A 26,959-nucleotide genomic window follows, 5' to 3' on the forward strand; every position below is an offset into this window, starting at 1 on the left:
TCAGGGAAGCCTGACCATAAAGGGAAAAATGAGAAAATAAACATGATCTCTTGGCTTCCAGTTTTCTTGAGAGGGTTTTACAGTTGTGGAAAATACAACGGTGGTGAGATTTTTGAAGTGAAAATTCCTGAAGTCAGTCAGTCTTTGTTGCTCCTAACTTACCTATCCTTTTGGTACTCTTTTCTCCAAACCTACCTCTGTCTTAACTCACTCCTGGCAAGTCTGAAGCAAAAGATGGTATAAGGAAATCTGAGTAATTTTGGGGGTCCTCATTTTCTATTTCATTTTTTCAGATTCCAAAAAGGAAATATTACTCTGGGTATCATTTATGAATTAACATAATTTTTTTTCTTCATATGTTTCTCTTTTCATCTTTCCCCTTTCCCCTGACTTTACATTTTTTTCTTTTCCTCTCTTCCTGTGCTTGGTCCTTATTTTAGTTGAACAAAATACCCAAGTATATTTGTTATCATTAGTGCTATTGCCTGAGTTTTTTTTTTTTTTTTTTTAATTTGGCTTTGCTGGGTCTTAGTTGTGGCATGTGAGATCCAGTTCCCAGACCAGGGATGGAACCCAGGCTTTTCACCCACTGCATTGGGAGCTTGGAATCTTAACCACTGGACCACCAGGGAAGTCCCCGTTTTGTTTTTAACATATATTTTTTAAAGCACTGTTTGGGGTGGAAGGTATATCTGTAAACCATGGACTGATTTTTTCCCCCTTGGGTTAGTGTTTCCCAGCCAGGCTTAATGCATATACATGTGCAAATTCTTCCCAGGGCCCTTTTCACTCCTATTACTCTAACATTTAACACTAACCGATTTTATTCCTTTTTAAGGCTCAACCCCAGGTTTGAGCCTTGCCTGAAAAAGTGGTTTAACCCTGTCGCCACCTTGAACACCTTGAACTTTACAGGAGTCACTAGGACCCTGTTCCTATGGAGATCTCTGCCCTCCAGCTTTTCAGGACTGTCATGGAAAAAGCGAAGCCTAATTACCCATGCCTCGTCCATATCCCGTGCCTAGTCCATTTCTGGGAAGGGCACAGCGTGACGTGAGCACTACACTTGCTCCAGCGTCCTAGGGAGAAATCACCACAGCCTTTCCCACCCCCTGAAAAGCGCCATTCTCCAGGTGGGTCTAGATGTTTCCCTTCCTAGGTAGGGAGAAGATGCTTCTCTCGCGCAGAGTGGACGCGGAATGACTGTGGCTCTGGCCCTTTGGATTCTGCAGCGCGGGCGGAGCAGGTGACCATTCGCGGAGCAGGCTGCTGGCCGACTTAGTTACCTGGCTCAGCGCGGTGGAGCGGGGCGGGGCGGGGGCGGGGCCATGGTGCCATCCTAGGCCGGGATAGGTTCGTGCTGCGCCTGTCTCCATGTGCCGTGCGGCGGAGGCACAACTTTCAAGTCCGGGGGCGGGGCTGGCGCGCGCCGGGAGGAAGCGGTCGCGCGGCAGCTGCGGGGCGTGGGGGCGGTGGTGGCGGCGGCCAAGGCCGAGGCCGGAGCTGCGGAGGCTGTGGTGAAGGCGGCGGAGCCTTAGCCGGGAACGGTGCTCCGCCTGCCCCCCTTTCAGGCTCCATGGAGGCGGCGGCGGGCGGGCTCTGCGGTTCTGGACCGCCGCTGCTGCTGAGCGAGGGCGAGCAGCAGTGCTACTCCGAGCTCTTCGCGCGCTGCGCCGGCGCCTCAGGCGGGGGCCCGGGTCCCGGGCCCCCCGAGGCCGCCAGGGCTGCCCCCGGCGCGGCCACCGCAGCCGCTGGCCCGGTCGCCGACCTGTTCCGGGCGTCGCAGCTGCCCGCCGAGACGCTGCACCAGGTAGGTCTCCGCACCCCTGCCCTTGTGAGTCTGTGGGGACCATTTCTGCAGGGACAAGGGGGCGGGGTGGGGCGACAGGGCCGCCGACGGGCACCCGGAGGCCTCGGCCAGGTCGCGGAGAGTGGCTTCGCAGCCTAGAATGGCGGCGACGCCCTTGTTCCCCAGGGGACACCAGCCTCCTCCACAGCTCAGCGGTGCTGGGTGCGCTCCCATCTTCCTCCGTTGAGACAGATGGACACTCCCTCCTCTCCCCGGCCGTTTCTGGGGTCTTTGCAGCCTCCCAGACCCAAAGTTTGCCTTGTTCTGTAACTAGTGTTTGTTTCGGCTGGTGTCTGGAGTAACCTCTGCTTGCCGCTCCTGCACTTCCCTCTCCTGGGTGAGTGGGCGCTTGGATGCCTTGCAGGATTTGAACTTGAAGGGTGTGTGTGTGTGGCCGGCGGCCGACGACTGAATGTTGTCCGCTTTATATACTACTTGTAATATACACGAATTTACTGTATATTTGCGTACTAACGTATTTCTGCATATTAGCGTTAAACTGAAGAGCTTAATGACAAATTGCAGAACCGGGACACAGGGCTGCAAGAGGACATCTGTCAAGGCAGAGCTAAGGTTCCTATTTAGGACTAGACGTGGTTCCCAGACATTCACGGTGAGGGACAGTTGTAGTTTCCCATCTTACCGTTATTTGGATTTGAAATAGAATTGCCAAGTAATGTGTGTCATAGCTACCTCCTTTTGGCTGCTCCATACCTGGAAAAGGAGGAGGGGGATGATGCACAGTAGATGCAGCTTTCCTTTTGTGCTTTCCGTGGAGCAGTAAGCATCTTTGTCTGTGTTTTGCTGTTACTAGCACTTCGTTGTGATAAGATTCTTAATACCAGGCCCCAAATCTGAAATGAAGTTTTTCTTAAAAGCTGCAGTCAGGTTTGACAGAAAACAACAAAATTCTGTAAAGCAATTATCCTTCAATAAAAAAATAAAAAGAAAAAAAAAGCTGGAGGCAGTTTGAAAGTTAACATCAATTGTATATTTAGAGTGGGGAGTGATATTTTAAAATCCAGTTCCAAAGGAGTACTGAGGGTTTTATGGTTCACTTGCAATATCATTGTTTGTAGATTTAAAAAAAATCATTTAAGACTGCATTTTATACTGCTGGAGCATGCGTATGTCGGTCTGTTTGAGCATAATTTTAGCCACTCTGTAATCTCTCACTTTTCAGAATTCAAGATTTCTGAAAATATAATTAGTATCCACAGACCTTAACATGGCTGTTTGTCTCTTAAGAAGTCTTTGCTTTGGAGACGGTTTGACTTCTGCTCTTGAGCAGTTGAACTTGACCAGGTAGAGGAAAAGTCAATATTTTAAAACATGAACCATGGCTATTACATGAGGCCCTCAGAATACTCCCAAGCATAATTTATTAAATGCTATTGCTACTTCTCAACTGAGAGAGGAATAAGTGACAGGCCACACAGCAAGTAAGTGACAGCTGGGCATCTGTTAAAAGGCTTATTTTGTTGTCAGTAATGCATGGAGTGTGATAAGAGATGGTAGGCATATTAAATCTGAATTATGTTGATTGACTTCTAAGGAGTTGGGGAGGGACCTTTCCTGGTGTTAGAACCCAGGGTGTTTAAGATTTAAAAAGAACTCAAGGCACAGTGCCTTTGTATGAATGAGATTATATTTTTGATGTCTAGTTGAAACCTTCTTCTTGCAAAAGATGCTGGCAAGAGGAGACATCCCTAGAATATTGCTTGTAATAAATCTCTACGAGCTTTAGAGCTCCCTTATGCAGCCCAGCAAAACAAAAGACTTCCTTCCCCCATTAACCTGTGTGCTCAGTCGTGTCTGACTCTTTGTGACCCCATGGACTGTAGCCCACCAGGCTCCCCTGTCTCCAGTGTCTCCTGTATTGGCAGGCAGGTTCTTTACCACTGAGCCATCTGGGAAGCCCAACCTAACACAGTGCAGTAATCCAGTATTCTTTGTACAGGTGAAAATGAACATCAAAGGCATCCTGGACAGAGTAATGTAATCAGAAGAGATTCAAACAAAGCCAGCAGCCATCTAATTTTTACTAACCACGTTGGTTGTGTGTGGTGTGGTGTGTCTGGGTGTGTGTATGTGCATGAGCACTCAGTTTATCTGGACTTTCACTACTCCATAAGTGTATCAGTCTTTAAAACAGATGAAGATGTTTTTAGCCTTTCCCTGTTAAACAGGAACTTGTAAGTTTAATTAAGTGGTCCAACAGGTATAACTGCCCCATTTGTGGAGGCACTAACTAGCCCTGGTAGTTTCTATGGTAACGGATTTTTTTTCTTTTTAATAGGCATACAACTAAGATTACTATAATGTTCCAGGAAGATTGAAAATCTTACCTGAAGTACATGTTCTATAAAAATACCTTATTTTTTCTCCTCCTTGAAATAAAAATAAATCACTACACCTGTTACTTTGTTATGTAAGTGAGTTATCTTAGGATTTTTCAGTTGAAATACGTGTGTGTATATATATATACACACATTATATATATATATATATATATTTTAACAGACTTTATCTTTTCAGAACAGTTTTAGGTTCACAGCAAAATTGAGGTTAAGGTACACAGAGTCCCCATATACACTCTGGCTCCACACATACCCAGCCCCCCATTATCAATACCCTCACCAGAGTGATACATTTTTTATAATTGATGAACCTGCATTGGCATATCATGATCACCCAAAGTCCGTAGTCTACATTATGTCTCATTCTTGGTGATTGTACATTCTTTGGTTTTGGACAAATGTGTAATGACACGTACCCACCATTCTAGTATCATACTGAGTAGTTTCACTGCCCTAAAAACCCTTTGTGCCCTACTTATTCATCCCTTGCTATTACACCCAACCCATGGCAATTACTGATCTTTTTACTCCGTAGTTTTGCCTTTTTCCAGAATGTCATGTAGTTCAAATCACACAGTGTGTAATCTTTTCAGATTGGCTTGTTTCATTTAGTAATACGCATTTAAGATTCCTCTGTGTCTTTTCATAGCTTGTTGGCTCATTTCTTATTTGTGTTGAATAATATTCTGTTGTCTGGATGTACCACAGTTTATCCATTCACATACTGGAGGACATCTTGGTTACTTTCAAGCTTTGGCAGTTATAGATAAAGTTGCTATAAGCATCTGTGTGCACTTAAGTTTTCAACCCCTTAGGGTAAATACCAATGAGCGTGATCGTTGGCTCATATGGTAGGAGTGTTAGTTTTGTAAGAAACTGTCAAACTCTCTTCCAAAGTGGCTGTACTATTTGCAGTTCCCCCAGGAATGAATGAGAGGTCCTTTTGCTCTACATCATCATCAGCATGGGGTGTTGTCAGTGTTGAGTTTCACCGTTCTAGAAGGTATGTAGTGGTATCTTGTTGATGTAATTTGCAATTCCCTAATGATATATGATGCTTAGGATCTTTCCATATGCTCATTTTCCATCTTGAATTGTATTTTAGTGTGTCATGATGTTGTTGTTCAGTTGCTAAGTTGTGTCCGACTCTTTGTGACCCCATGGACTGCTCCACACCAGGCCTCCCTGTCCCTCACCATCTCCCGGAGTTAGCCCAAGTTCATGTCTATTGCATCAGTGATGCCATCCAACCATTTCATCCTCTGCTGCCCTCTTCTCCTTTTGCCTTCAGTCTTTCCCAGCATCAGGGTCTTTTCCAATGAGTCAGTTGTTTGCATCAGGTGGCCAAGGTATTGGAGCTTCAGCATTAGTCCTTCCATTGAGTATTCAGGGTTGATTTCCCTTAGGATTGACTAGTTTGATCTCCTTCCTGTCCAAGGGACTGTCTAGAGTCTTCTCCACCACCACAATTTGAAAGCATCAGTTCTCTGGTGTTCAGCCTTCTTTATGGTCCACCTCTCACATCTGTACATGACTACTTGAAAAGACCATAGCTTTGACTATATGGACCTTTGTCAGCAAAGTGAAGAACAGAAAAGCTCATTTTCTGTTTTGAATTCTATTTTAATGTGTCATAATAGCCCACTTTAAAAGGCCTTTTGGTCTTTTTATAAGAGGTGCTGATTTATTTTAAAACAGGTTTCTAGTATGGGCTAGAAAAATGTTAGAGTAAAATTTTTAACTTACAAAAAGTAAATATGAATAAGAAACAGGTAAATGGTTTTAAATACTTGAGGACAAAGAATTACAAGTGTTAGAGTGATTGGTTTTTCAGGTTATGAAGTATTTCATTTGTATTGAATGGCCAGCATTTTACTAGAATGCATAGACTTGGACTGGATGTGTATTTGAGGTATTTTAGTTTCTTTTGAGCATCGGGCACTATTCTAGATGCTGAGGTTTCAGCTGTGAATCAACCACAGCCTCCCTGTCCTCATGGAGCTTACATTCCAATGCAGATGGTTTATATTATTTATTTTGGCCAAGAGGCTTGTGGGATATTAGTTCCCTGACGACCAGGGATCAAACCTGGGCCCTTGGCAGTGAAAGCCTGGAGTCCTAACCACTGGACCATCAGGGAATTCCTGCAGTGCAAATGTTTTTCATTTTCAGAATTTGAGTAAGAAAATATAACAGCTGGAACATAAGTATCCACCTGAAACTGGCAAGTTTTCTGTTTGATGTAATGAATTAACAAACTGTATACATATATTCTGAGAGCAGAAGGAGAAGAGGGCGTCAAAGGATGAGTTGGCTGGACAGCATCACTGATTCACTGGACATAAATTTGGGCAAACTTTGGGAGATGGGGGGTCGTGGACAGAGAGGCCTGGCGTGCTGCAGTCCATGGGGTCGCAAAGAGTCAGACATGACTGGGCGACTGAACAACATAGACTCCGTTATGATATTTATCCTTTAGGATGATGTCTTAGTCTTTAGGAATGTTGTGTATATTTCAGGTAGTCATCATAATGAGTTTTCATTTTTATGACAGTTAATTCCTTTCTTTGAGATAATGTATTTTTTATTAAGATATAATTGAAATATGATATACCATTTTCAGGTATATAAGATAATGATTCAATGTTTGTAGGTTTTGTTGAATGATCACTGATATCCATCAGCACACAGTTATAAAAAGTTTTTCCTTGTGATGAGAACTTTTGTAATTTACACTCAACACCTTTCAAATATACAGTACATTATCGAATATAGCCACTGTGCTGTACCTGACCCCCCAGGACTGACTTATTACACAACTGCAAGGTTGTGCCTTTTGAACGCCTTTACCCACTTCACCCACTGCCGTCTCTGGCAACCACCAAACTGTTCTCTTTACGAGGTCCGGTTTTTTGTTTGTTTGTTTTTATATTCCACATAAAATTGAGATCATGCATATGGTATTTGTTTTTCATTGACTTGCCAGTTAACTCTTAGGCTTTAAAGGAAATAGTTATAAAATACTGTTGATTCTGTATTATCAGGGGAAATCATTGAATGGGAAAAAAGCTTGTAAGTAATGTCTGATTGTTTGAGTGGCTTTGATTGAAGTAAAGAAGTAAAGGAAAGCTATGAGAAGTAGAGGATATTTTAAAAATTCCTGTACATAGACTCACCTTTGGGAAGAAGTCATATTTAAAGGTTTTCTTGAAATTCTTTGAAGCAACTGTTTAATCATTAAAAAAAAAAAAAAGAAAAAAAAAACTAGGCAAAAGACAAAATTCCTGTGAACTTTTTCCAGTTGCTAGATTATTAGTTAGAGCTATTTTTTAATGTAAATAAAACAATTTTCTATTTTTACATCTTTATATCATATCCCTTTGTTACATATGCTTTAGGGAGATAGAGACCAGCAAGCTAAAACGGTAACCTAGAGTATGTGCTGTTTCAGATAAAGTGTTCTTTTTTTGTATAAGAATGAATGCCCGCAGGTTAAGGAAGTTCCAGAGCCAAACCATTGTTTGGTTAAAAGGAGGATATTTGCATAATAGTAACTTGTTAACTCTTACAAAAAACTTTTCAGGTGTGTAAAACTAGAACATTACCCAACAATAACTGTGTACCTCCTGCTGCTGTTGCTGCTACTAAGTCACTTCAGTCGTGTCCGACTCTGTGCGACCCCATAGATGGCAGCCCACAAGGCTCCCCTGTCCCTGGGATTCTCCAGGCAAGAACACTGGAGTGGGCTGCCATTGCCTTCTCCGTGTACCCCCTACTCAGCATAAAATGTAAAACAGCCTAATTAATGTGAAAGTTTCTTGTGACCCCTTCTCTGGTCCCATTCTCCTTCCTCCTCACCCCAGAGGTTACTACTGTCCTGAATTTGGTGTGCATGTTAGAAAAGTTTTTGTACTTTTATTGCATGTTTATGTGTGTGTGTGTGTGTGTGTATATATATAGTGTGTACACACATACATACATGTGTGTGTATACACACATACATACATGTGTGTATACACATACATACATGTGTATACACACGCATACATGTGTGTACACACGCATACATGTGTGTATACACACACATACATGTGTGTACACACACATACATGCGTGTATACACACACATACGTATATACACATACATGTCACTAAAATGATAAATTGTTTTGTATGGCTTTTTAACTTAAAAGGAGTATAGTACTCTGTGTAACCTTCCGAAACTTGCTTTTCCTCTCGTTGTTTCTGAGGTTTGTCCTTGTTGACACATGTAGCTGCAGTTCATTTATGCTTCCTTTTAAAAAATCTTCATTACTTACTCGTACAATGACTCATTATTTTATGAGGCCTTTATGCCTATGGAAAGTAGGTGGCATTTTTCTTGGTTTATATAGAGTGTCTCAGTGTCTCATGATTAGGGGACTGTTCTAAACATGTACAAACATTAAAATGCCTTTATAGATATCAAAAAGCACACTTATATTCTTGAGAGTGTTAGAGGACCTTTGAGTTAATGGATTAGACTTTCACAGGCTTGCTTTTCTCTCATGTTTTAAAAAATGGAAACTCTCAGGCAAACAGACTAATACATTAAACTCCTCTGCACTTGCCACCCCTGCTCAACAACCATCAATACATGGTCAATTCCATTCCATCTGCATTCCTACTTTTGTTCTTTGCCCCCTCCTTTAACCTGAAGCAAGTCTCAGACATCATATGATTCATAGAATTTATCTTTGAGGGCACCTGGGAGTGGTCATAGGATATGGAAACATGTATGGGTTTAATACTGATGACTTATGGTTAAATGGCAAGAGTGCATGATGGTTTCGTATCATCGAGCTAGTCTTTAACGTAAAGTTGAGGAAACCAATAGGGAGATTGAAGAAGTAACAAAGTGAAGACTAGAAATACAAGATGGGTTTGAACATTGTCCTACTATCACACTCGTAACAGCCTTGCTTTAAGAATATAGAAAATTGGTTTTGATGAAGTCTTGAATCTTTTATTTTTTATGCTGTGCCATATGGCTTTAGGGATCTTAGTTAACCAACCAGGGATCAAACCTGGGCCCCTGGCAGTGGAAGTTGAGTCCTAACCACTGGACAACCAGGGAATTCCCTATAGTTGTTTTGGCAATTATTGGTAACTTTTAAAAGAGGGTTTGGTTCCTTAGCAGGTGTCTTCAAACTTGCTGTTTCCTGAAGGCAAAGTGTCTAGTATTTTGTATTTATATCATTCTTTGCTTTAGTACATGTCTGGGGCCTTTGAAAAGTGCTTAGGCCATCAAGGTGGAGCTCTCATGAATGGGGTTAGGGATGTATAAAAAAGGCTCCAGAGAGATCCCTAGCCTTTCCCACCGTGTAAGGACACGAGAAGTCACAAGAAGGGGACCCTGACCATAAGGTAGTCATGCTGGGTTGTTCAGAACTGAGCTGTTTCCTAGGGTGTGGGACTTCCCTCTTAGAACTGCTTTTGCTGTGTCCCATAAGTTTTGGACTGTTGTGCTTTCGTTTTCATTTGTCTCTAGGAATTTTTTGAATTGTCTCTTTGATAGAAATAGAATTTAAAAAATCATATTACAATTGTTTCAGGTATTTCAGTGATGATAAACAGTCAGCTGGCTGATTTTATCATTGTGTTAAAAAACACATGTACTTCCACCACAAACTTGCTTTTTAATATTTTGGTAGCTGTAGTTCGGTGTATTTTGTCTATAATCCTGTGTATTTTATTTTATTTTGGCCATGCCCCTCAGCTTGTGGGATCTTAATTCCTCAACCAAAGATCAGATCCAGGCCCTGTCAGTGAGAGTGCCAAGTCCTAATCACTGAACTATCAGGGGTTTCCCAATAATCATGTGTATTTTAAGTGTTTACTTTTATGCATTTAAGTTTATTCTGAGAAGAGGTCCATGAGGCTCCCCACAGGGGTCGAAGCACAAAAACTGTTAGGAAGCCCTGTGCAAAAGAATTAGGAGGTGTCTAGAAATTCCAGTTCTTCGTTGCTCATTGTTTCCAAAGTCAGAATGGTAGCAACACTGCTGCCAATTCTAGGTCAGGAATGAGATTCCATCAGGCTCTGTGGTCTACCCCCACCTCTAGTGCCCCATCTGTCCTGTAAGGGGGAAGGAAGCCCAGAGTGAATGGATGCTCAGCTGCTTCCTCTAGGCCCTCACTCTCAAGTCACTGCTGCAGGCCCGGCTTTGAGCCGTCTCTGCTCTTGACCTGTCTGTCTGGTGCTCTCTGTCTTGCTTCACTCCAGAGAACCCCTCTGGAGCACGGCTGTTTGGCCTGTTTTATTTACCTCTTATTATGTCTAATTCAGAGGCTGGCTGGAACATGGACTTGTAGGAAAAAGTGATTTTTACAGATTGGAGAAACTCAACTATCCTACTAATCTAATTTAGGACCAAGAGAGGCCATTAATATTAGGCTAGTAGTAAATGTTTGCTTTGACTTAATTCACTTGTAACACTTTGCCCTTGGTTTACAGAAAAATATCTTTGTTCAGCCTCCTGGGGATAATTAAGTGTTTTACCTGTGTTAATTTCCTGACTAATTGAAGTAAATCCCATAAATGCCAGCAATTAAGAATTGTTTTTGTTTTTTTAAAAGCAGGTTTTCTTAAATGTGTAATGTTTGCCCCTGATGCTTTCAAAAGAACATATTTAATAGAATGATCTCTTTGTTTCTTGCTTAGTTCAGGATCAGCCTTGAGAAAAACAGGTGATTATACATAAACAGCTTTTTGCCCCTGAAGATGTTTGGTGTACTAGCCTTTTGAGTTTGTTTTTTCTTTAGGATCTCTTTAAAATTATTTTAAAATGTTTGGACTCCTATCCTTTGCATACGCTCTGCAGTCTGGTAGTTTTATCATCCTGTTACTGAGAGATGGCAGTGGAAGTGAAGTGCATGAAATTCAGCACATGGATGTTTTAGCTTCTTTTAATTTACTGTTTGTTCTAGATCAGAGTTTCTCCATCTCAGCACCACTGGTGGGGCCAGGTCATCCTTTGCAGTGACACTGTCCTATGTATTGTAGGATGTCTAGCGGCATTCCTGGGCTCTGCTCACTAGATGCTAGCATCTATCCCTTCCCCAGTTGTTACAACCCAAAATGTTTGCAGACATTGCCAGGGGGCAGAATCTACTCTGGTTGTAGATACGTGGTGTCTGCATATATACAATCATGGTAACAGCTTCCACTTATTAACTGATCACCATGTAGTTTACCTTGTCCTATAACTTGTAGAGGACTTCCCAGGTGACGCAGTAGTAAAGAATCTTCCTGCCAATGCAGGAGACGTGGGTTCTATCCCTGGGTCAGGAAGATCTCCTGGGGAAGGAAATGGCAACCCGCTCTAGTATTCTTGCCTCGGAAGTCCTATGGACAGAGAAGCCTGGTGGGCTACAGTCCATGGGGTCACAAAGAGTTGGGCATGACTGAGCACACACATAACTTGTAGAGGCTCATGTCATTTAACTCCAAGCCACAAGATTGATATTATCATCCCCAGTTTGAAGAAAACAAAACAGAGGTGCAGAGGTTTAGTAACTTGCCCAAGGTCGTGCAAATAAGTGACTCATTAATTTATTTGAATTGGAATTCAGTCTTTGTTTTTATTTATTTATTTATTTGCCATGCTGCGCATCTTGCGGGATCTTAGTTCCTTGACCAGGGATTGAACCCAGGCCTTTGGCAGTGAGATCATGGAGTCCTAACCACTGGACCACCAGGGAATTACCAGTCTTTGTTTTTATTTTTAAATTATTAAAACATTTTATTTTATTGAAATATAGTTGATTTACAGTGTCATGTTATGGAATTGTTTTTATTAGAGACAAACTAAAAAGGAAAGGGTGTTTCCTGATGACCTCTCAGTGGCTATTGTTTCCATGACAGTTCTGTGTAAGTGTAGGAGTTATTGCTCGAAGGGGTGATTCTCTGGGTGCGTGTCTGAGGACGGTTTGGACCATTTCTGAGGTGTTTCTGTGGTAGGGTGAAGTAGAACATGGGACTGTCTAAGGGCCAAGCCAGTTCAACTTTGAGGCCAAGAAAGCCATCAGAAATTGGGATCATCAGCAGCCTTCAGGCACGGTGTGCCCAGGGGGTTTACTGAGAGCAGGAACGCTGAGGCGTGGAGCAGCCACTGTGGCAGTTGGCCTCTGTTGATGCTGGAGCTGTGAAGGGTGCTTTGCCTACATGAACAGTAGTCTGGAAGGCCATGAATGTCCTTGGCAGTGAGGGGGTGGAGGCTGAGGGATAAATGTGGCCGGCTCTGTCCCCTGCTGGCTGCCGTTCTCCAGAAGCATGGGAGCCTGCATGTAGAAGCTCACAGAGGCCCCCCTCTTGGATAGAGTGTGGGCCAACGGGCTGGGGGTGACTCTGGGTGACAGACGGAGGGCCAGCTCAGGGTGCAATCTGGGCTGAAACCCAGCACTCTGGATCCTTAGACGAAACGGACATGGCTGGTTTGAGGTGAGAGAGGCCGCCTGTGTTTGGTGGGCCTTGTGGGCCTGCAGCCCTGCCCTCTAGGAGGGCTGAGAGGGCTTCTTCCCACTTCTTGTGGGAGGCCTTGAGGCTATAGGGGGTGTACATATGGGAGTTTTTTGATCAGAGTGGGGCAGTCATTTCCGCGGATTGCAGTGTTTTTTCTTGTTCAGGGCACTGGGAAACATATAGCCATGAGTTTCTGTGAGCACTGGCTGTACATGGTGGGAAAGGGCACCCTGGGACTGGAGTTAATTCAGGGGAGTAGAAAGTGGGGAACACATGTATACCTGTGGCAGACTCATTTTGATATATGGCAAAACCAATACAATATTGTAAAGTTAAAAAATAAAATAAAATAATAAAAAAAAGAAAGTGTATTATAACATTTAGGCATATGACTTTATGTTATATTAGCTTTTTTCTTTTTTCTGAAGGATAGGATTCCTATAGGGATTCTTCTTTGTCCCCAAATAGCTCTGTGTGTGTATGTGAGTGTGTGTGCTTGTATGTGTGTGTGTATACATTGCTCAAACTTAACAAGGCCCTGTTGAGCAAACCAGGGCTCATAAAAACCTAGAATCCTCCTCATATACTGCATAGTAAACTCAAATGCAAAGAAATAGCTTCATTCTCATTTGCATTCTTTATGGGCTAGCATATCTTCTGGAAAACTTGTTGCCATGGCAATGGGATATTATCTACTCAGTCGTGTACTACATAAAAATAGCCCTTTGTGTTCAAGGGTGATGTTGGTGACAGGTGGTTTGGTGAATGTTTAGCAGGGTGCTTTGTCAGCATTCCATTGTTTACGATTGTGAAATAGAAATGAGCATTGGTTTGTTTTACTGTCTCAAAATGTGATTTTATCTGTAAAGGGCAGATGGTGGTGCTCTGTTTAATTGTGAGTTATAAGTCTTCCTTCGCAGGTCAGGTAAATATGATGATTGAAGCCACCTCTCATGGTGAAAAGGAAGTGGCTTCTCTTTCTGTTGGTGCTAGAGGGTGTGCAACACAGGAATGAGTCTGGAGTAAATAGTATAATTCTCTCACTCTTCAACAAATGGTTCTTCCTAAGTGCCATGTTCTTATAAACCCAAAAGTAGCAAGTGATCAGGTGGACTAGATGAGCTCTGAGCTGTTGGTCAAAAACTCATTTCTTGCAGGTTCTTAAATGGAACAGATTTTTGATGAACATGAGTTTCCCCTGCTCGTTTTAGCATTGGTCTCATGTGTAGCTAAGGAAGAATTCTTGACCCTACATTTGATCTTTATTTTAAAAAATCCTTTGGGCAGTTTAGTAGAGTGGTAACTCTCAAACATTTGTCATCCTCTCACCTTATTTCTAGAAATTTGTCTTGCATGTAAATAGCAGGTTTCTAGTGCTGAAATAAACTTTACTCTAGTTTTGAGAATTTTAGACTCTCTTAAGAAATACTATGGCTTGGAGTTTTAGACTTGAAAGTTAATGCTGAAATTCTGATATACATTGTACTACTGCAGAAATGGAATCATTATCCCCTTGTGTTGAATATTTTCTCTTGGAGTCAGTATGAATATTTTTTTGCTGATAATATCAGAAATAGTTGTTAAGTGGCTTGCTGGGTACCCAGTACTGCTCGTAGAATTTTTTTTTGGTGTTAACTCACTTAATTCCCATAAACATTCTGAAAGGTTTTTGTCACTATTTTCCAGATGCAGCATACTTGTTAGTATGCTTTTTGGTTTCTGGTGAGTAAGTACTGTGCCATGGAAGACTTGATTGCTCCTTCTTGCTTACCAGTGTGTTGATGTGTTTCTGATAACTGAAAGCATTTTTCTGCCAGGGGATGGCCAAACACAGCCTGTGGGCCAAATCTGTCCTGTTACCTATATTTTTTTGTATGACTTATGAGCTAAGAATGGTTTGTAACTTTTTAAAGGGTTGAGAAAAAGTAAAAAGAATATTTCATGACACTTGCAAAATTATATGAAACTCAAATTTCAGTTTCTGTAAACAGTTTCCCTTAGCACACAATCACACTTCGATGTGTACGTATTGTCCATGGCTTATCTACCCTAGACTGGAGGGCTGAGTAGTTGTAACAGAGGCTGTATAGCCCATAGGACCTAGAGTATTTACTGAAGTTTGCAACACCTATTGTATATTCTTCTACATCTAGAATGGGAGATTGTAATGAATACTAAAAGCAGAATGGATTTATGTATAGGTTATCTTTTGGTATGTATTATATGTTCCTCTCTTCCACTTTTTACTGCTTTTACAAGCTGAGTTTCATGTGCTATGGCATATCTCAAATATACTCAGTTTCAACTCTCTTTCTATACCCATATTGGTTTTTATCATAACAGATATTCATAACCCTTCCCAAATCTGGAAGCCTAATGAATTTTATCATTTTATTAGTTAATATGGTTTCCTCACTAGGTCAGTAATTGTAACTCCCCCTGCTCTATTTACTTCCAACTATATTGCTTTCTACTTTTGGGCTTTCACCCAACATATAAACATTTGATACTTTAATAATCCTAAGTAAATCACCTGTGCTAATTGTGCTATTTTAGTTTAGTAAATCCTCTATATGATCAAGATTACATCTTCTACATTCATCCTATTGAATTTAATATACTCAACATAATCAACTTTGGAACATTTGTGCGATTATTTAAAAACTATGTTTTCTCCTTTTTTCTTGTTTCCCCACTTTTTAAATAACAGCTTTATTGAGATATAATTCACATACCATACAACTTACCCATTTAAAGTATACAGTTTAGTTTTTAGTATATTCACTGTCTAGTTCGAGAATTTTTTCTTTGTTTTTGAAGAATAGTTGGTTTGCAATATTGTGTTTCAGGTATATAGCAAAGTAATTCAGTTATTATATATATGTGTGTGTGTGTGTACCTGTATGTATATATATGTACTTTTTCAAATTTTTTTCCATTATAGGTTATTACATGTTACTGAATATAGTTTCCTGTGCTATACAGTAAATACTTATTATTTATCTGTATATTTTATTTTTTTTGTCTCACTGCATGGCTTGTGGGATCTTAGTTCCTCAACCAGAGATTAAACCCATGCCTTCAACAGTGAAGCATGAAGTCCTAACCACTGGACTGCCAAGGAATTCCCTATCTATTTTATATATAGCAGTGTATATCTGTTAACTCCAAAGTCCTCATTTATCTTTCCCTATCCCCTTTCCCCTTTGGTAGCCATAAGTTTGTTTTCTATGTCTTTGAGCCTGCTTCTATTTTGTAAATAAGTTCATATGTATTATTTTTCAGATTCCATGATAAGTGATGTCATATGGTATTTGTCTGACTTCATTTAGTATGAAAATCTCTAGGTCCATCCATGTTGCTGCAAATGCCCTTATTTCCTTCTTTTTATGACTAATACTCCATTGTATATATGTACCACATCTTCTTTATCCATTCCTCTTTTGATAGACATTTAGTTTGCTTTCTTGTGTTGGCTATTGTAAATAGTGCTGCAGTGAGCATTGGGGTGCATGTGTCTTTTCAAATAGAGTTTTCACCTTTTCTGGATATATGCACAGGAGTAGGATTGTTGGATCATATGGTAACTCTGTTTTTAGTTTTTCAAGGAAACCTCCATACTGTTCTCCATAGTGGCTACACCAATTTACATTCCAACCAACAAGTTTAGGAGCGTTCCGTTTTCTTCACACCCTGTTTCCAAAATATTTTTACCACCTCCAAAAGAAACCCTGTAACCACTAGCAGTCACCCCCAGTCCCAGTATACCTAGGCCACCACTGTTTTCAGTGTTCATGTTGTAGTATGTACCAGTACTTTTTATGGCCCAGTAATATTCTTTTGTATGGACATGCCACATTTTATTTATCCAATCTTCAATTGATGGACATTTAGGTCATTTCTACTGTTTGACTATTATGAATAATACTGTTATGAGCATTTTGGTACACGTTTTTGTGTAGATATATGTTTTCATTTCTCTTGGTTAATTACCTAGGAGTGGAATTGCTAGATCACACAGTAACTCTATGTTCAATCTTTTGAGAAACTGCTAAACTCTTTCCCAAAGTGCTATGCCATTTTACATTCCCACCAGCAATATATGAGGATTTCAGTTTCTCTACATCCTTGCTGCTGCTGCTGCTGCTGCATCGCTTTAGTCGTGTCCAACTCTGTGCGACCCTGTAGACGGCAGCCCACCAGGCTTCCTGTCCCTGGGATTCTCCAGGCAAGAACACTGGAGTGGGTTGCCATTTCCTTCTCCAATGCATGAAAGTGAAAAGTGAAAGTGAAGTCGCTCAGTCATGTCCGACTCTAGCAAGCCCATGGACTGCAGCCTACCAGGCTCCTCCACTCATGGGATTTTCTAGGCAAGAGTACTGGAGTGGGGTGCCATTGCCTTCACCGACATCCTTGCTAACCTTTTGTTATTGTCTGCCTTTTTGATTATAACCATCCTAGTAGATGAGAAATGGGATTTTGTTGCAGTTTTAACTTGTATTCTGCTAATGACTAATGATGTTGATGATATCATGAGCTTATTGGCCATCTATATATCTTCTTTAGAGAAATGTCTATTTAAGTCCTTTGCCCATTTTTAAATTGGATCATTTGTTTTTATAAGATACTGAGTTCTTTATATATTCTAGATACAAGTCTCCTCTCAGGTAAGTGACTTCCTAAACATTTCTCACATTCTGTAGGTTGTCTTTTTACTTTTTTGATGTTATTCTTTGAAGCATACAATTTAAATTTTTTGATGAGTTTATTTACTTTTTGCTTTTGTTACTTCTGTTTTTGGTATTTTATTTAAGAAACCATTGCCCAAACCAAAGTCATAAAGGTTTATCTCTATGTTTTCTTCTAAAAATTTTGCAGTTTTAACTCTTTTATTTAGATCTTTGATCCCTTTTGAGTTAATTTATATATACATATATAGTGAGGTAGAGGTTCAGTGCCACTGTTTCGTATATGGCTCTCCAGTTGTCCTAGTATCTTTTGTTGTAAAGTTATCCTTGGTCATTCTTTTCCCATGGAATGGTTTGGAATCCTTGTCCAAAATCGACTGACCATAAAGATAAGCGCTTTTGTTTGGATTGTCCATTCTATTCCATTGATCTGTATTTCTATCATTATACCAGTACCACACTTTGTTGATTTGTTTTATTTATTTTGGAGGCACACGTTCCCCTTTCCCTTATCAGTTAAACTTAGGACATTTCACAGTTGGTGGCATCTTAAATTGCATCAAAGCTTGCAGACTGGGCATTGGTGGCTTGGGAAAGGATACTGGAGTCTGGAGTGGAGCACTGTTAACTCTTAGGAACTGAATAGGTAGGAGATAGTGATGAGGATAGTGAGAAAGGTGGTACATTGGCTGCTTCCTTAGTGTTTAGCAGCAAACTTGAAGCAGGAGTTAAAAATAGTCTCACTTTACATAATTTCAGAGCTGAGTACTAACGGTTCCAGTTTCTTTTTCTGGATTCTTTTAAGAAATACTGCATCACTGAATGCTATTGATGGCACAGAGGATAGCACTGTGGAAAAGTAGGGACATTGACCATTCTTAGTCAAAAAGATTGACAGAAGTCCTATTCTGAATGTGAGGAAGTTTTAGGGAAACCTTGAACAATTAATTTTGCTCATTTTTCTTTTTATGAATATGTGAGTGATAAATGAAAAATCTACATCTAAAAGAGCTCCTTTAATAAGTCTAAGATAAATGCTAAGTGGTAAAGTTTTATATCTTATTTGGCTGTGTTTTATTAGTGCTACCTGAAATATTGTTGTCTTAGGTTGGAAATAGTGTTATATTCTGCTTTGAGCTTTACCACCTCAGAGGGAGTTGGGTCCTTTCCCAGAGTTTGTTCTATGAATTGACCTTTTTGGTTTCCACTTCCTGCAGTCGCTGTATATCCATCTGTTTTCTAGCCACTATGATTTTATTCTTCTTTCCCTTTTTCTTGGGCTTGTAAGTTTAATTCTTTTTTCTTTTTAAAAAAGCCTTTTATTATTATTGTGTGGCATTTTGAGTGAGAGTAGAGGTTAACATGTATGTTCAATCCAGTAGGAATATTCAGTCACCCAAGAGATGTGTTTACAGAAAATGACTTTAAGAAAAGTCGCAAAAAATAGTACAGAGTTCTGTTTATCTCCCTGCTTGTTTAATGTTAACATTTTATATAACTGTAGTACAAATATCAAGAGAAGGAAATTAACATTGCTACAATATTATTAACCAAACTACAGACCTTAATTCAAATTTCATCAGTTTTTCCACTGGTGGTCTGTTTCTATTCCAGGATACTGTCCAGGATCCCATGTTGAATTTACTTGTTATTTCTCCTTTGCCTCATCTAGTCTGTAACAGTTTCTTAATCTTAACTTTCATGACACTTTTGAAGAGTACTGGTCAGTTATTTTGCAGAATATCCTTTAATCTTTTTGAATAAGATCATACATTTCTGGCAAGGTTACTAAAAAAATGATGATGCATCTTTTCCATCCTTTCCATGATGATGCATTGTATCATGAATTTCCTAATGTTAATATATCTTATTACATGTGGCTCAGATCATGAACTCCTTATTGTAAAATTCAGACTTAAGTTGAAGAAAGTTGGGAAAACCATTAGGGCATTCAGGTATGACCTAAGTTAAGTCCCTTATGTTTATACAGTGGAGGTGACGAAAAGATTCAAAGGATTAGATCTGGTAGACAGAGTGCCTAAAGAACTGTGGATGGATGTTCACAACATTTTGTAGGAGGCGGTGACCAAGACCATCCCCCCAAAAAAGAAATGCAATAAGGCAAGATGGTTATCTGAGGAGGCATTACAAATAGCTGAGAAAAGAAGAGATGCGAAAGGCAAAGGAAAAAGGGAAAGATAAACGCAATTGGATGCAGAGTTCCAGAGAATAGCAAGGAGAGATAAGTTAATCATATTTAGGAAATTTAATTCTGATACAGTACTTTGTCTCAAACCTATATTCCAGTTTCATCACTTGTCCCCAAAATGTTATTTGTAGGAATCTTTTTGTTCTTTCCTGATACAGAATCCAACCCAGGATCACAAGCTGAATTTATCATTTGAAGTGAAGTGAAGTGAAATTTGCTCAGTCATGTTCCTGTAAGCTTTGTCTTTTGTGACATTGACATTCTGAGCAATGACATTTCATGACTCTGTCTTGTAGAATGTACCACATTTGGGTTTGGTTGGTGGCTTCTCTCATTTAGATGAAGATCGTGCATTTTTGTCTAGTTACTGCGTCAGTGACGTGCTCTTCTCAGGTAATGAATGCATGGGGGCATAAGATATCTCGTTGCCCTTCATTGGTGATTTAAATTTTAATCATTTAAGTATCATCTTAAGTCTGAAGTGTTTTTAGGTATAAAGTATTAGAGTGATCAATACAATGAAGCCTCTTACAGTGGCCAAATCCAGTGTTTAGATTGAAAAATTATGATAGAAAAGGCTTTCAAAATCATTCAGATTGACACAAGTGTGTGTGCACGCGTGCATGCTCAGTTGCTTCAGTCACGTCTGACTCTTTGTAATACTATGGACTGTAGCCCGCCAGGCTCATCTGTCCTCCAAACTGTTTTAACTTTTTTGCTTGAGTCATTTTCTACCTTGAAATGTTAATATGTGATTTAACCATTCACGACTGTTGAAGTTCCTCATGCAAGCATTTTTTCCCTTAAAATTTTTGTATGGTAGTAAAATATACACAAAATATATTGTTTTAACCATTTTAAGCGTACATTTCAGTACATGAAGTACATTTTCAAAGTTGTGTAACTGTCACCTCTGTCCATTTCCAGAACCTTTTCTTCATCCCAAACAGAAACTGAGTACTCACTAAGCAATAACTCTCCATTGCCCCTCTACCCCCAGCTCCTGGTAACATCATTTTATATGCCATAATAATGGTGTTTTAGAATAAACACCAACTTCCTGTGTTATCTGGGGAAAGATCACTTGACTTTTGCTCCTATGTCAGAACTATGATAAAAATTTACTTGCCATATAATGTAGGGCAATTGCTGAATTTTGCCCTGAGTTACTATATAGTAGCTCTAAAACCTGGTAAGGGAAGCAGTTCTGTTGTGAAAGTTAACAGAAATAGTCATTAGTTTGATAATCTGTACCTCTGGGGTTGGGTGTTTTAGATGGGGTGAAGGCACGATGAGGTGAAATTACTCCTCTAAGGTGGCAGACCAGAGTTTATATTTTCTCTTTTGTTTTGCATCTTGGCTGTTTACCAGTTGGATGTAGTCATTCTCATCATCCATGCTTTTGTACATGGCTTGATATATATTTCAACTTGAATATAAATTCTAACAGTGTTAGAGACCCAGGGTTCATAAAAACTTTTTACCACTGTGCTCTTTGTGTGTCCCTATGCCCTTGTCTGTAAAGTGAACATAACAAAATTAACTTCTCTCCAAAGGGTCTTTGGAAACAAAACTGTGAAACACTTTGCAGAGTAGAAAGGACTCCTCATTTTTAGTAAGGAGTCATTAGTGTTCTTTGAGGGCTCACCCAGTCCCAATCATTCTTCTAACCTTATTAGGAATATTTATAGAACTACTTTTAATAGCAGCATAGGATATAGGTTGAACAGCCAAATGGCCTGGCTTGCTGGAGCTCACAAAAGTATAGATTTGAAAATATTCAAACAATAAAATTGCCCAGGTGAGCCACCTAGTCCTTTCCTATATGGTGTTGGGTGTCTGTTTCATTTCTTTGGCAAATTTGACAAGAACTTGAGACTTAGCAGATTCCTTACTTCAATTGGGCTATAGATGGACAAGAGACTCCAGGGCTAGCCTATGAGTGTCTTGCTCTTGAGAGATTAGCAACTTGATAGGCTGCATAACCCATAATTAGTTAGGTGCCTGCCAAACCATGGATAGGATTTCTCTGGAGGTTCACACAGAGAAGATTCCTAGAGGTGAGAGGTCATTCATCTGAAGAGTCAGCAGTTACTCTAGGGTGCTACTCCAGGTTTCCTGCTCCTGGGAGACCTTCACTTAAATGGGGTAGTTCCTCACTGTTGAGGTGAATTGGCCAGAAGTCAGGTGACCCATTTCCTGCTGAAATGAACTTTTGGCTGAGGATAGAAGGTAAGTGACTCTGGGCTCCTGAGCCAGCTACAAGGACTCTTGTTCACTTTCTACTAATCTGGAAGAATGGTCAGGTGATGTCACTGTTACTTCTCTGATGGTACCAGAACTCATGCAAGAAATGAAGAGTGTCTGTTTTGGTTATGTATTGCCACCTAAAATCCCACCCCAGAACTTGATGGTTTATAGTGATAACCATTCTCACAGTTTTGTTGGTGGTTGGGGATTTTGGAAGATGTCAGCTGTCCAGATCGTTTCTGATCTTAAATTTTATTGGTTGGGCAGTTGGAACTGGAGGGTCTGCTCTCAAAATGGCCTCTTTATTCTTCAGTTCAGTTCAGTCGCCCAGTCGTGTCTGACTCTTTGTGACCCCATGAACCACAGCACGCCAGGGTTCCCTGTCCATCACTAACTCCCGGAGTTTACTCAAACTTATGTCCATTGAGTCGGTGATGCCATCCAACCATCTCAACTTCTGTCATCCCCTTCTCCTCCTGGCCTCAATATTTCCCAGCATCAGGGTCTTTTCCAATGAGTCGGCTCTTTGCATCAGGTGGCCAAAGCACTGGAGTTTCAACTTCAACATCAGACCCTCCAGTGAACACCCAGGACTGATCTCCTTTAGGATGGACTGGTTGGATCTCCTTGCAGTCCAAGGGACTCTCAAAAGTCTTGTCCAACACCACAGTTCAAAAACATCAATTCTTTGGCACTCAGCTTTCTTTATAGTCCACTCTCACATCCATACATGACCCTGGAAAAACCATAACCTTGACTAGTCGGACCTTTGTTGACAAAATAATGTCTCTGCTTTTTAATATGCTGTCTAGGTTGGTCATAACTTTCCTTCCAAGGAATAAGTGTCTTTTAATTTCATGGCTGCAACCACCATCTGCAGTGATTTTGGAGCCCCCCAAAATAAAGTCAGCCACTGTTTCCCCATCTATTTGCCATGAAGTGATGGGATCAGATGCCATGATCTTAATTTTCTGAATGTTGAGTTTTAAGCCAGCTTTTTCACTCTCCTCTTTCACTTTCATCAAGAGGCCCTTTAGTTCTTCACTTTCTGCCATAAGGGTGGTGTCATCTGCATATCTGAGGTTATTGATATTTCTCCTGGCAATCTTGATTCCAGCTTGTGCTTCTTCCAGTCCAGCATTTCTCATGATGTACTCTGCATATAAGTTAAATAAGCAGGGTGACAATATACAGCCTTGATGTACTCCTTTTCCTATTTGGAACCAGTCTGTTGTTCCATGTCCAGTTCTAACTGTTGCTTCCTGACCTGCATATAGGTTTCTCAAGAGGCAGGTCAGATGGTCTGGTATTCCCATCTCTTGAAGAATTTTCCACAGTTTATTGTGATCCACACAGTCAAAGGCTTTGGCATAGTCAACAAAGCAGAAATAGATGTTTTTCTGGAACTCTCTTGCTTTTTCCATGATCCAGCAAACGTTGGCAATTTGATCTCTGGTTCCTCTGCCTTTTCTAAAACCAGCCTGAACATCTGGAAGTTCACGGTTCACATACTGCTGAAGCCTGGCTTGGAGAATTTTAAGCATTACTTTACTAACGTGTGAGATGAGTGCAATTGTGTGGTAGTTTGAGCATTCTTTGGCATTGCCTTTCTTTGGGATTGGAATGAAAACGGACCTTTTCCAGTCCTGTGGCCACTGCTGAGTTTTCCAAATTTGCTGGCATATTGAGTGCAGCACTTTCACAGCATCATCTTCCAGGATTTGAAATAGCTCAACTGGAATTCCATCACCTCCACTAGCTTTGTTCATAGTGATGTTTCCTAAGTCCCACTTGACTTCACATTCCAGGATGTCTGGCTCTAGGTGAGTGATCACACCATCATGATTATCTGGATCATGATCTTTTTTCTACAGTTCTTCTGTGTATTCTTGCCACCTCTTCTTAATAGCTTCTGCTCTTTACTCTTAGGAATGTCCTATTGGTGTCCGTGCCCTATCTCTCTTGCTGCGGTATTTCATTGTCTGAGGATGAAATACAACATGACTTAGGCTTTTCACATCATAGTGAGCCCTGGATACTTGTGTTTTTTCCTTTGAGGATTTTTGTATGCATTTATTTATTTATGTATGGCTGCACTGGATCTTTGTTGCTGCGTGTGGGCTTTCTCTGTTTTCAAGCACAGGCTTCTCATGGTCGTGGCTTCCTTGTGGAGCACGAGCTCTGGGGCGCGTAGTCTCAGTAGTTGTGGCCCATGGGTTTAGTTGCCCTGTGACATGTGGGATCTTCTCAGACCAGGGATTGAACCCATTGGCAGGTGGATTCTTAAGCAGTGAACCACCAGGGAAGACCTGCTTGTGCCTCTTATAGGTGGTGATTAAATGAAAGCCTTGATTTTTCAATTCAGTTAAATATTGGCAAACAGATTTGGTACTGGGGTTGTAATGGTTATACTTTATTTTGTCATAACCCAGTCAGGGTAGAAACCTGAAGGAAAGAAGAAACACTTCATTGCCTCTGCTCTTTCCATGGATGATGGGTTATCCAAATAGCAGGAGATTCTGCTTTTGGCTTGTTTTGGATTACCGAGCACTGTCTGTCAGAAAAAATTTCCTAATGTTCTCCTGGCCATCTGGCGTGAGCACAGAACCTTTTACTCAATAAAAGTAAGCTGATAATAATGACAAGTTGAACCATCTTGATAATAAATATATTTGTACAGCTTTTCTAATCCCAGGTTATTGAAACTCTGTCAGCCTTGGCTGGTATCCATGCTCTCTCTGTGCCCTTGTGTTTCCTTTTTTTCTTGAGTCACCCCTGCTGAGTGAGCACTGGAGCCTGAGGAGGAGCAGCAGCAGCACCACTGGGGCGTAGGGTGGGTGAGGATAAGGCCTGGGTTCGGTCGCAGTTATCTCAGTTTTGGGGCAGACGTGGTCACTGCATCCTCACCACCATTTTACACATAAAGAAGGTGAGGTGTATATATAAAAAAAAGATGAGGTGTGTAAAAAGATAAAGTGGCTTTCTTACTGGCTGCGTCTGATTTTCTACCCTCTTCACACTAGTACCGATTGATAACACAAAACAGATGTGCCTAGGACAAGAGAAAAATAGGCGAGCTGGATTTTTTTTATGATGCTGTGTTTATTATTTGTAGCCCTGGATCTTTAAAGCAGGAAAAGCAGTGTTGATGTTAACTAGAAATTTTGTACCATTTAATAAGTAACACGTGAGGCAAAATTATGAGGAAAGGTGAGAAAGCCAGGGTGCTCCCAGTTGCTGACTTCTTACTTTCTATGTTATAAATTAATAAATGGTCCTTTTTTAATGCAGTGAAAAGGAAATTGTTGATAAGCTTCAGAGTGCTGGTTATATTGCAGACAAAATGCTAAATTTACCAAGTGTTGCAAGCACATCACAGTCAGGGTGTTGAATATCCATAAGCCATTCTCTAGAATTATTTTGGATGCACCGATTACAGGTTTCCCCCCATATCATGTATGTACTTAGCACTGCCAGACTCTTTACAGGGTGTCAAATATGTGGGAGGATTTAAACGAATTCTCTTTAATGCTCCATGGGATAAGATGATCCAATGGGAACTGAATGTTTTCAATTAGGACGTTTCCATGGATACCATTAAGACTGCCAAAATTCATAGCCACAGGAGATTTTACTTGTTTCAATATTGATTAAGAAATCTGAGAACAATCTCATGGAGTGTAGAAGGTAGGTGGAGGATAAATTCTGGGGGTAGTATAAAATTTGCCTTCTCTCCTATGGTTAAGGGTTAGTCCAGATAAAATTCTAGGCAGTTAGCCAAGTCTAACAATAGGATTTATGTTGAGAGAATGTCCAGAATAAAAGTGAACTTGGCTGGCTTCTTTTATCTCAGATGATACTATTTATTTATTTATTAATGTTTACTTTCTTGTGTGCTGGGTACAAGGCATTGGCAGTACATAAAAAAAATGACAAAAACAACAACCTTTGTTTCTGTGTCTTTTATAAGGAAAACATTCTAAATGATCTTTGCAGACATCTTAAAATTTGCACCTGTATGGGAAGAATTCACATCTTAGGTTATTATGCTCATTTTAAAGCATGCATTCTTTGCGCAGGTTCTCAGATCTCAAGGAATCTGCAGATAGAATTCAAAGGGACCCTGACCTTGAATGGATAAAAAAGTAACTTTTCATTTTGAGTAACATTGGATATTTAGTATTTTAATTAATTAATGAATGCAGGTAACAAATTACCTGTGACTTTGTACAAGTACAAATTACCTGTAACTTTGTACAAATTAACCTGTACCTGACCACCTGTAACTTTGTCATCAATAAATCAGTTTCATATTGCATTATAGCTGTTGCAGATACCTTGAAATATCATTTTTCCTGGTCATGACTTTAAAATTTTGGCAGGTTTTAGAGTTTTCGGTACTTCATGATACTTAATGCCATAATAAAAGAGTATATATATTGCTATATTACTCATTTCTATAGTATTTTAATAAATATCTTAATATAATTGGCTTCCATTGTAATCCTGTGTTTTATTTTTGTATTTAAAAGCATCACTTCTAAAATAGATCCAAAATGTTTCACCAGACTGCCAAAGGGTCCATGGCACAAAAAAATGAAGAACTTCTTTTCTAATAGAATGCAGATTACTGGAGTTACGATATTTATCTTCTGACCAAAATTTAAGAAAGCCGCATCTTAAGCGCTTTTCATCAAACATCTTTTCAAGCAAATGAAAGATTAAAAGGGAATTGTGTTCTGTTGGCTCATGTGCAGGCCCTGCAAAGTACTTTGCAGTCACCTTTGACTTCCATTTGAGAATTTGTCTTCAGGGAATAAGTTATTATCTTGGACAGAAGTTTAAGAAGAAAAGGTTTTCTGGTCTTTGATGGGCTGCATTACAGTAGAACACTGTTAAATCCATGGGAGGGGAGAAAGTTTACAGTTCAGTTTCTTGTGGATTGTGTGACAGGGACTGCCTTATAAAAGAAACAAAATGTTGTGAGTGAAATTTCAAATTCATTTTTATTCTCCATCAGATTTGTGAATCTGAGTTGTCCACCATTTGTTTCCAGATTACATTTTCTCCTTCTCCCTGTAGGGAAGCAGGTTTTCAAAGT

At 40.2% G+C, this 26,959-nt stretch overlaps 1 protein-coding gene across 2 annotated transcripts in view; it reads left to right on the forward strand.

Annotated features, from left to right (window-relative positions):
• Positions 1 to 1,441: 1,441 nt before the first annotated feature.
• Positions 1,442 to 26,959, forward strand: part of REPS2 (RALBP1 associated Eps domain containing 2) — a 249,754-nt gene continuing 224,236 nt past the window's right edge. For both annotated transcript variants that reach the window (XM_070365780.1, XM_070365781.1), the window contains exon 1: positions 1,442 to 1,810. In XM_070365780.1, coding sequence (XP_070221881.1) covers positions 1,577 to 1,810 — 234 coding nt within the window. In that variant the 5' untranslated portion in view covers positions 1,442 to 1,576. The remainder of the gene's footprint in view (positions 1,811 to 26,959) is intronic.

Source organism: Bos mutus, chromosome X (assembly GCF_027580195.1).
Source record: "Bos mutus isolate GX-2022 chromosome X, NWIPB_WYAK_1.1, whole genome shotgun sequence".
Lineage (NCBI taxonomy): Eukaryota > Metazoa > Chordata > Mammalia > Artiodactyla > Bovidae > Bos > Bos mutus.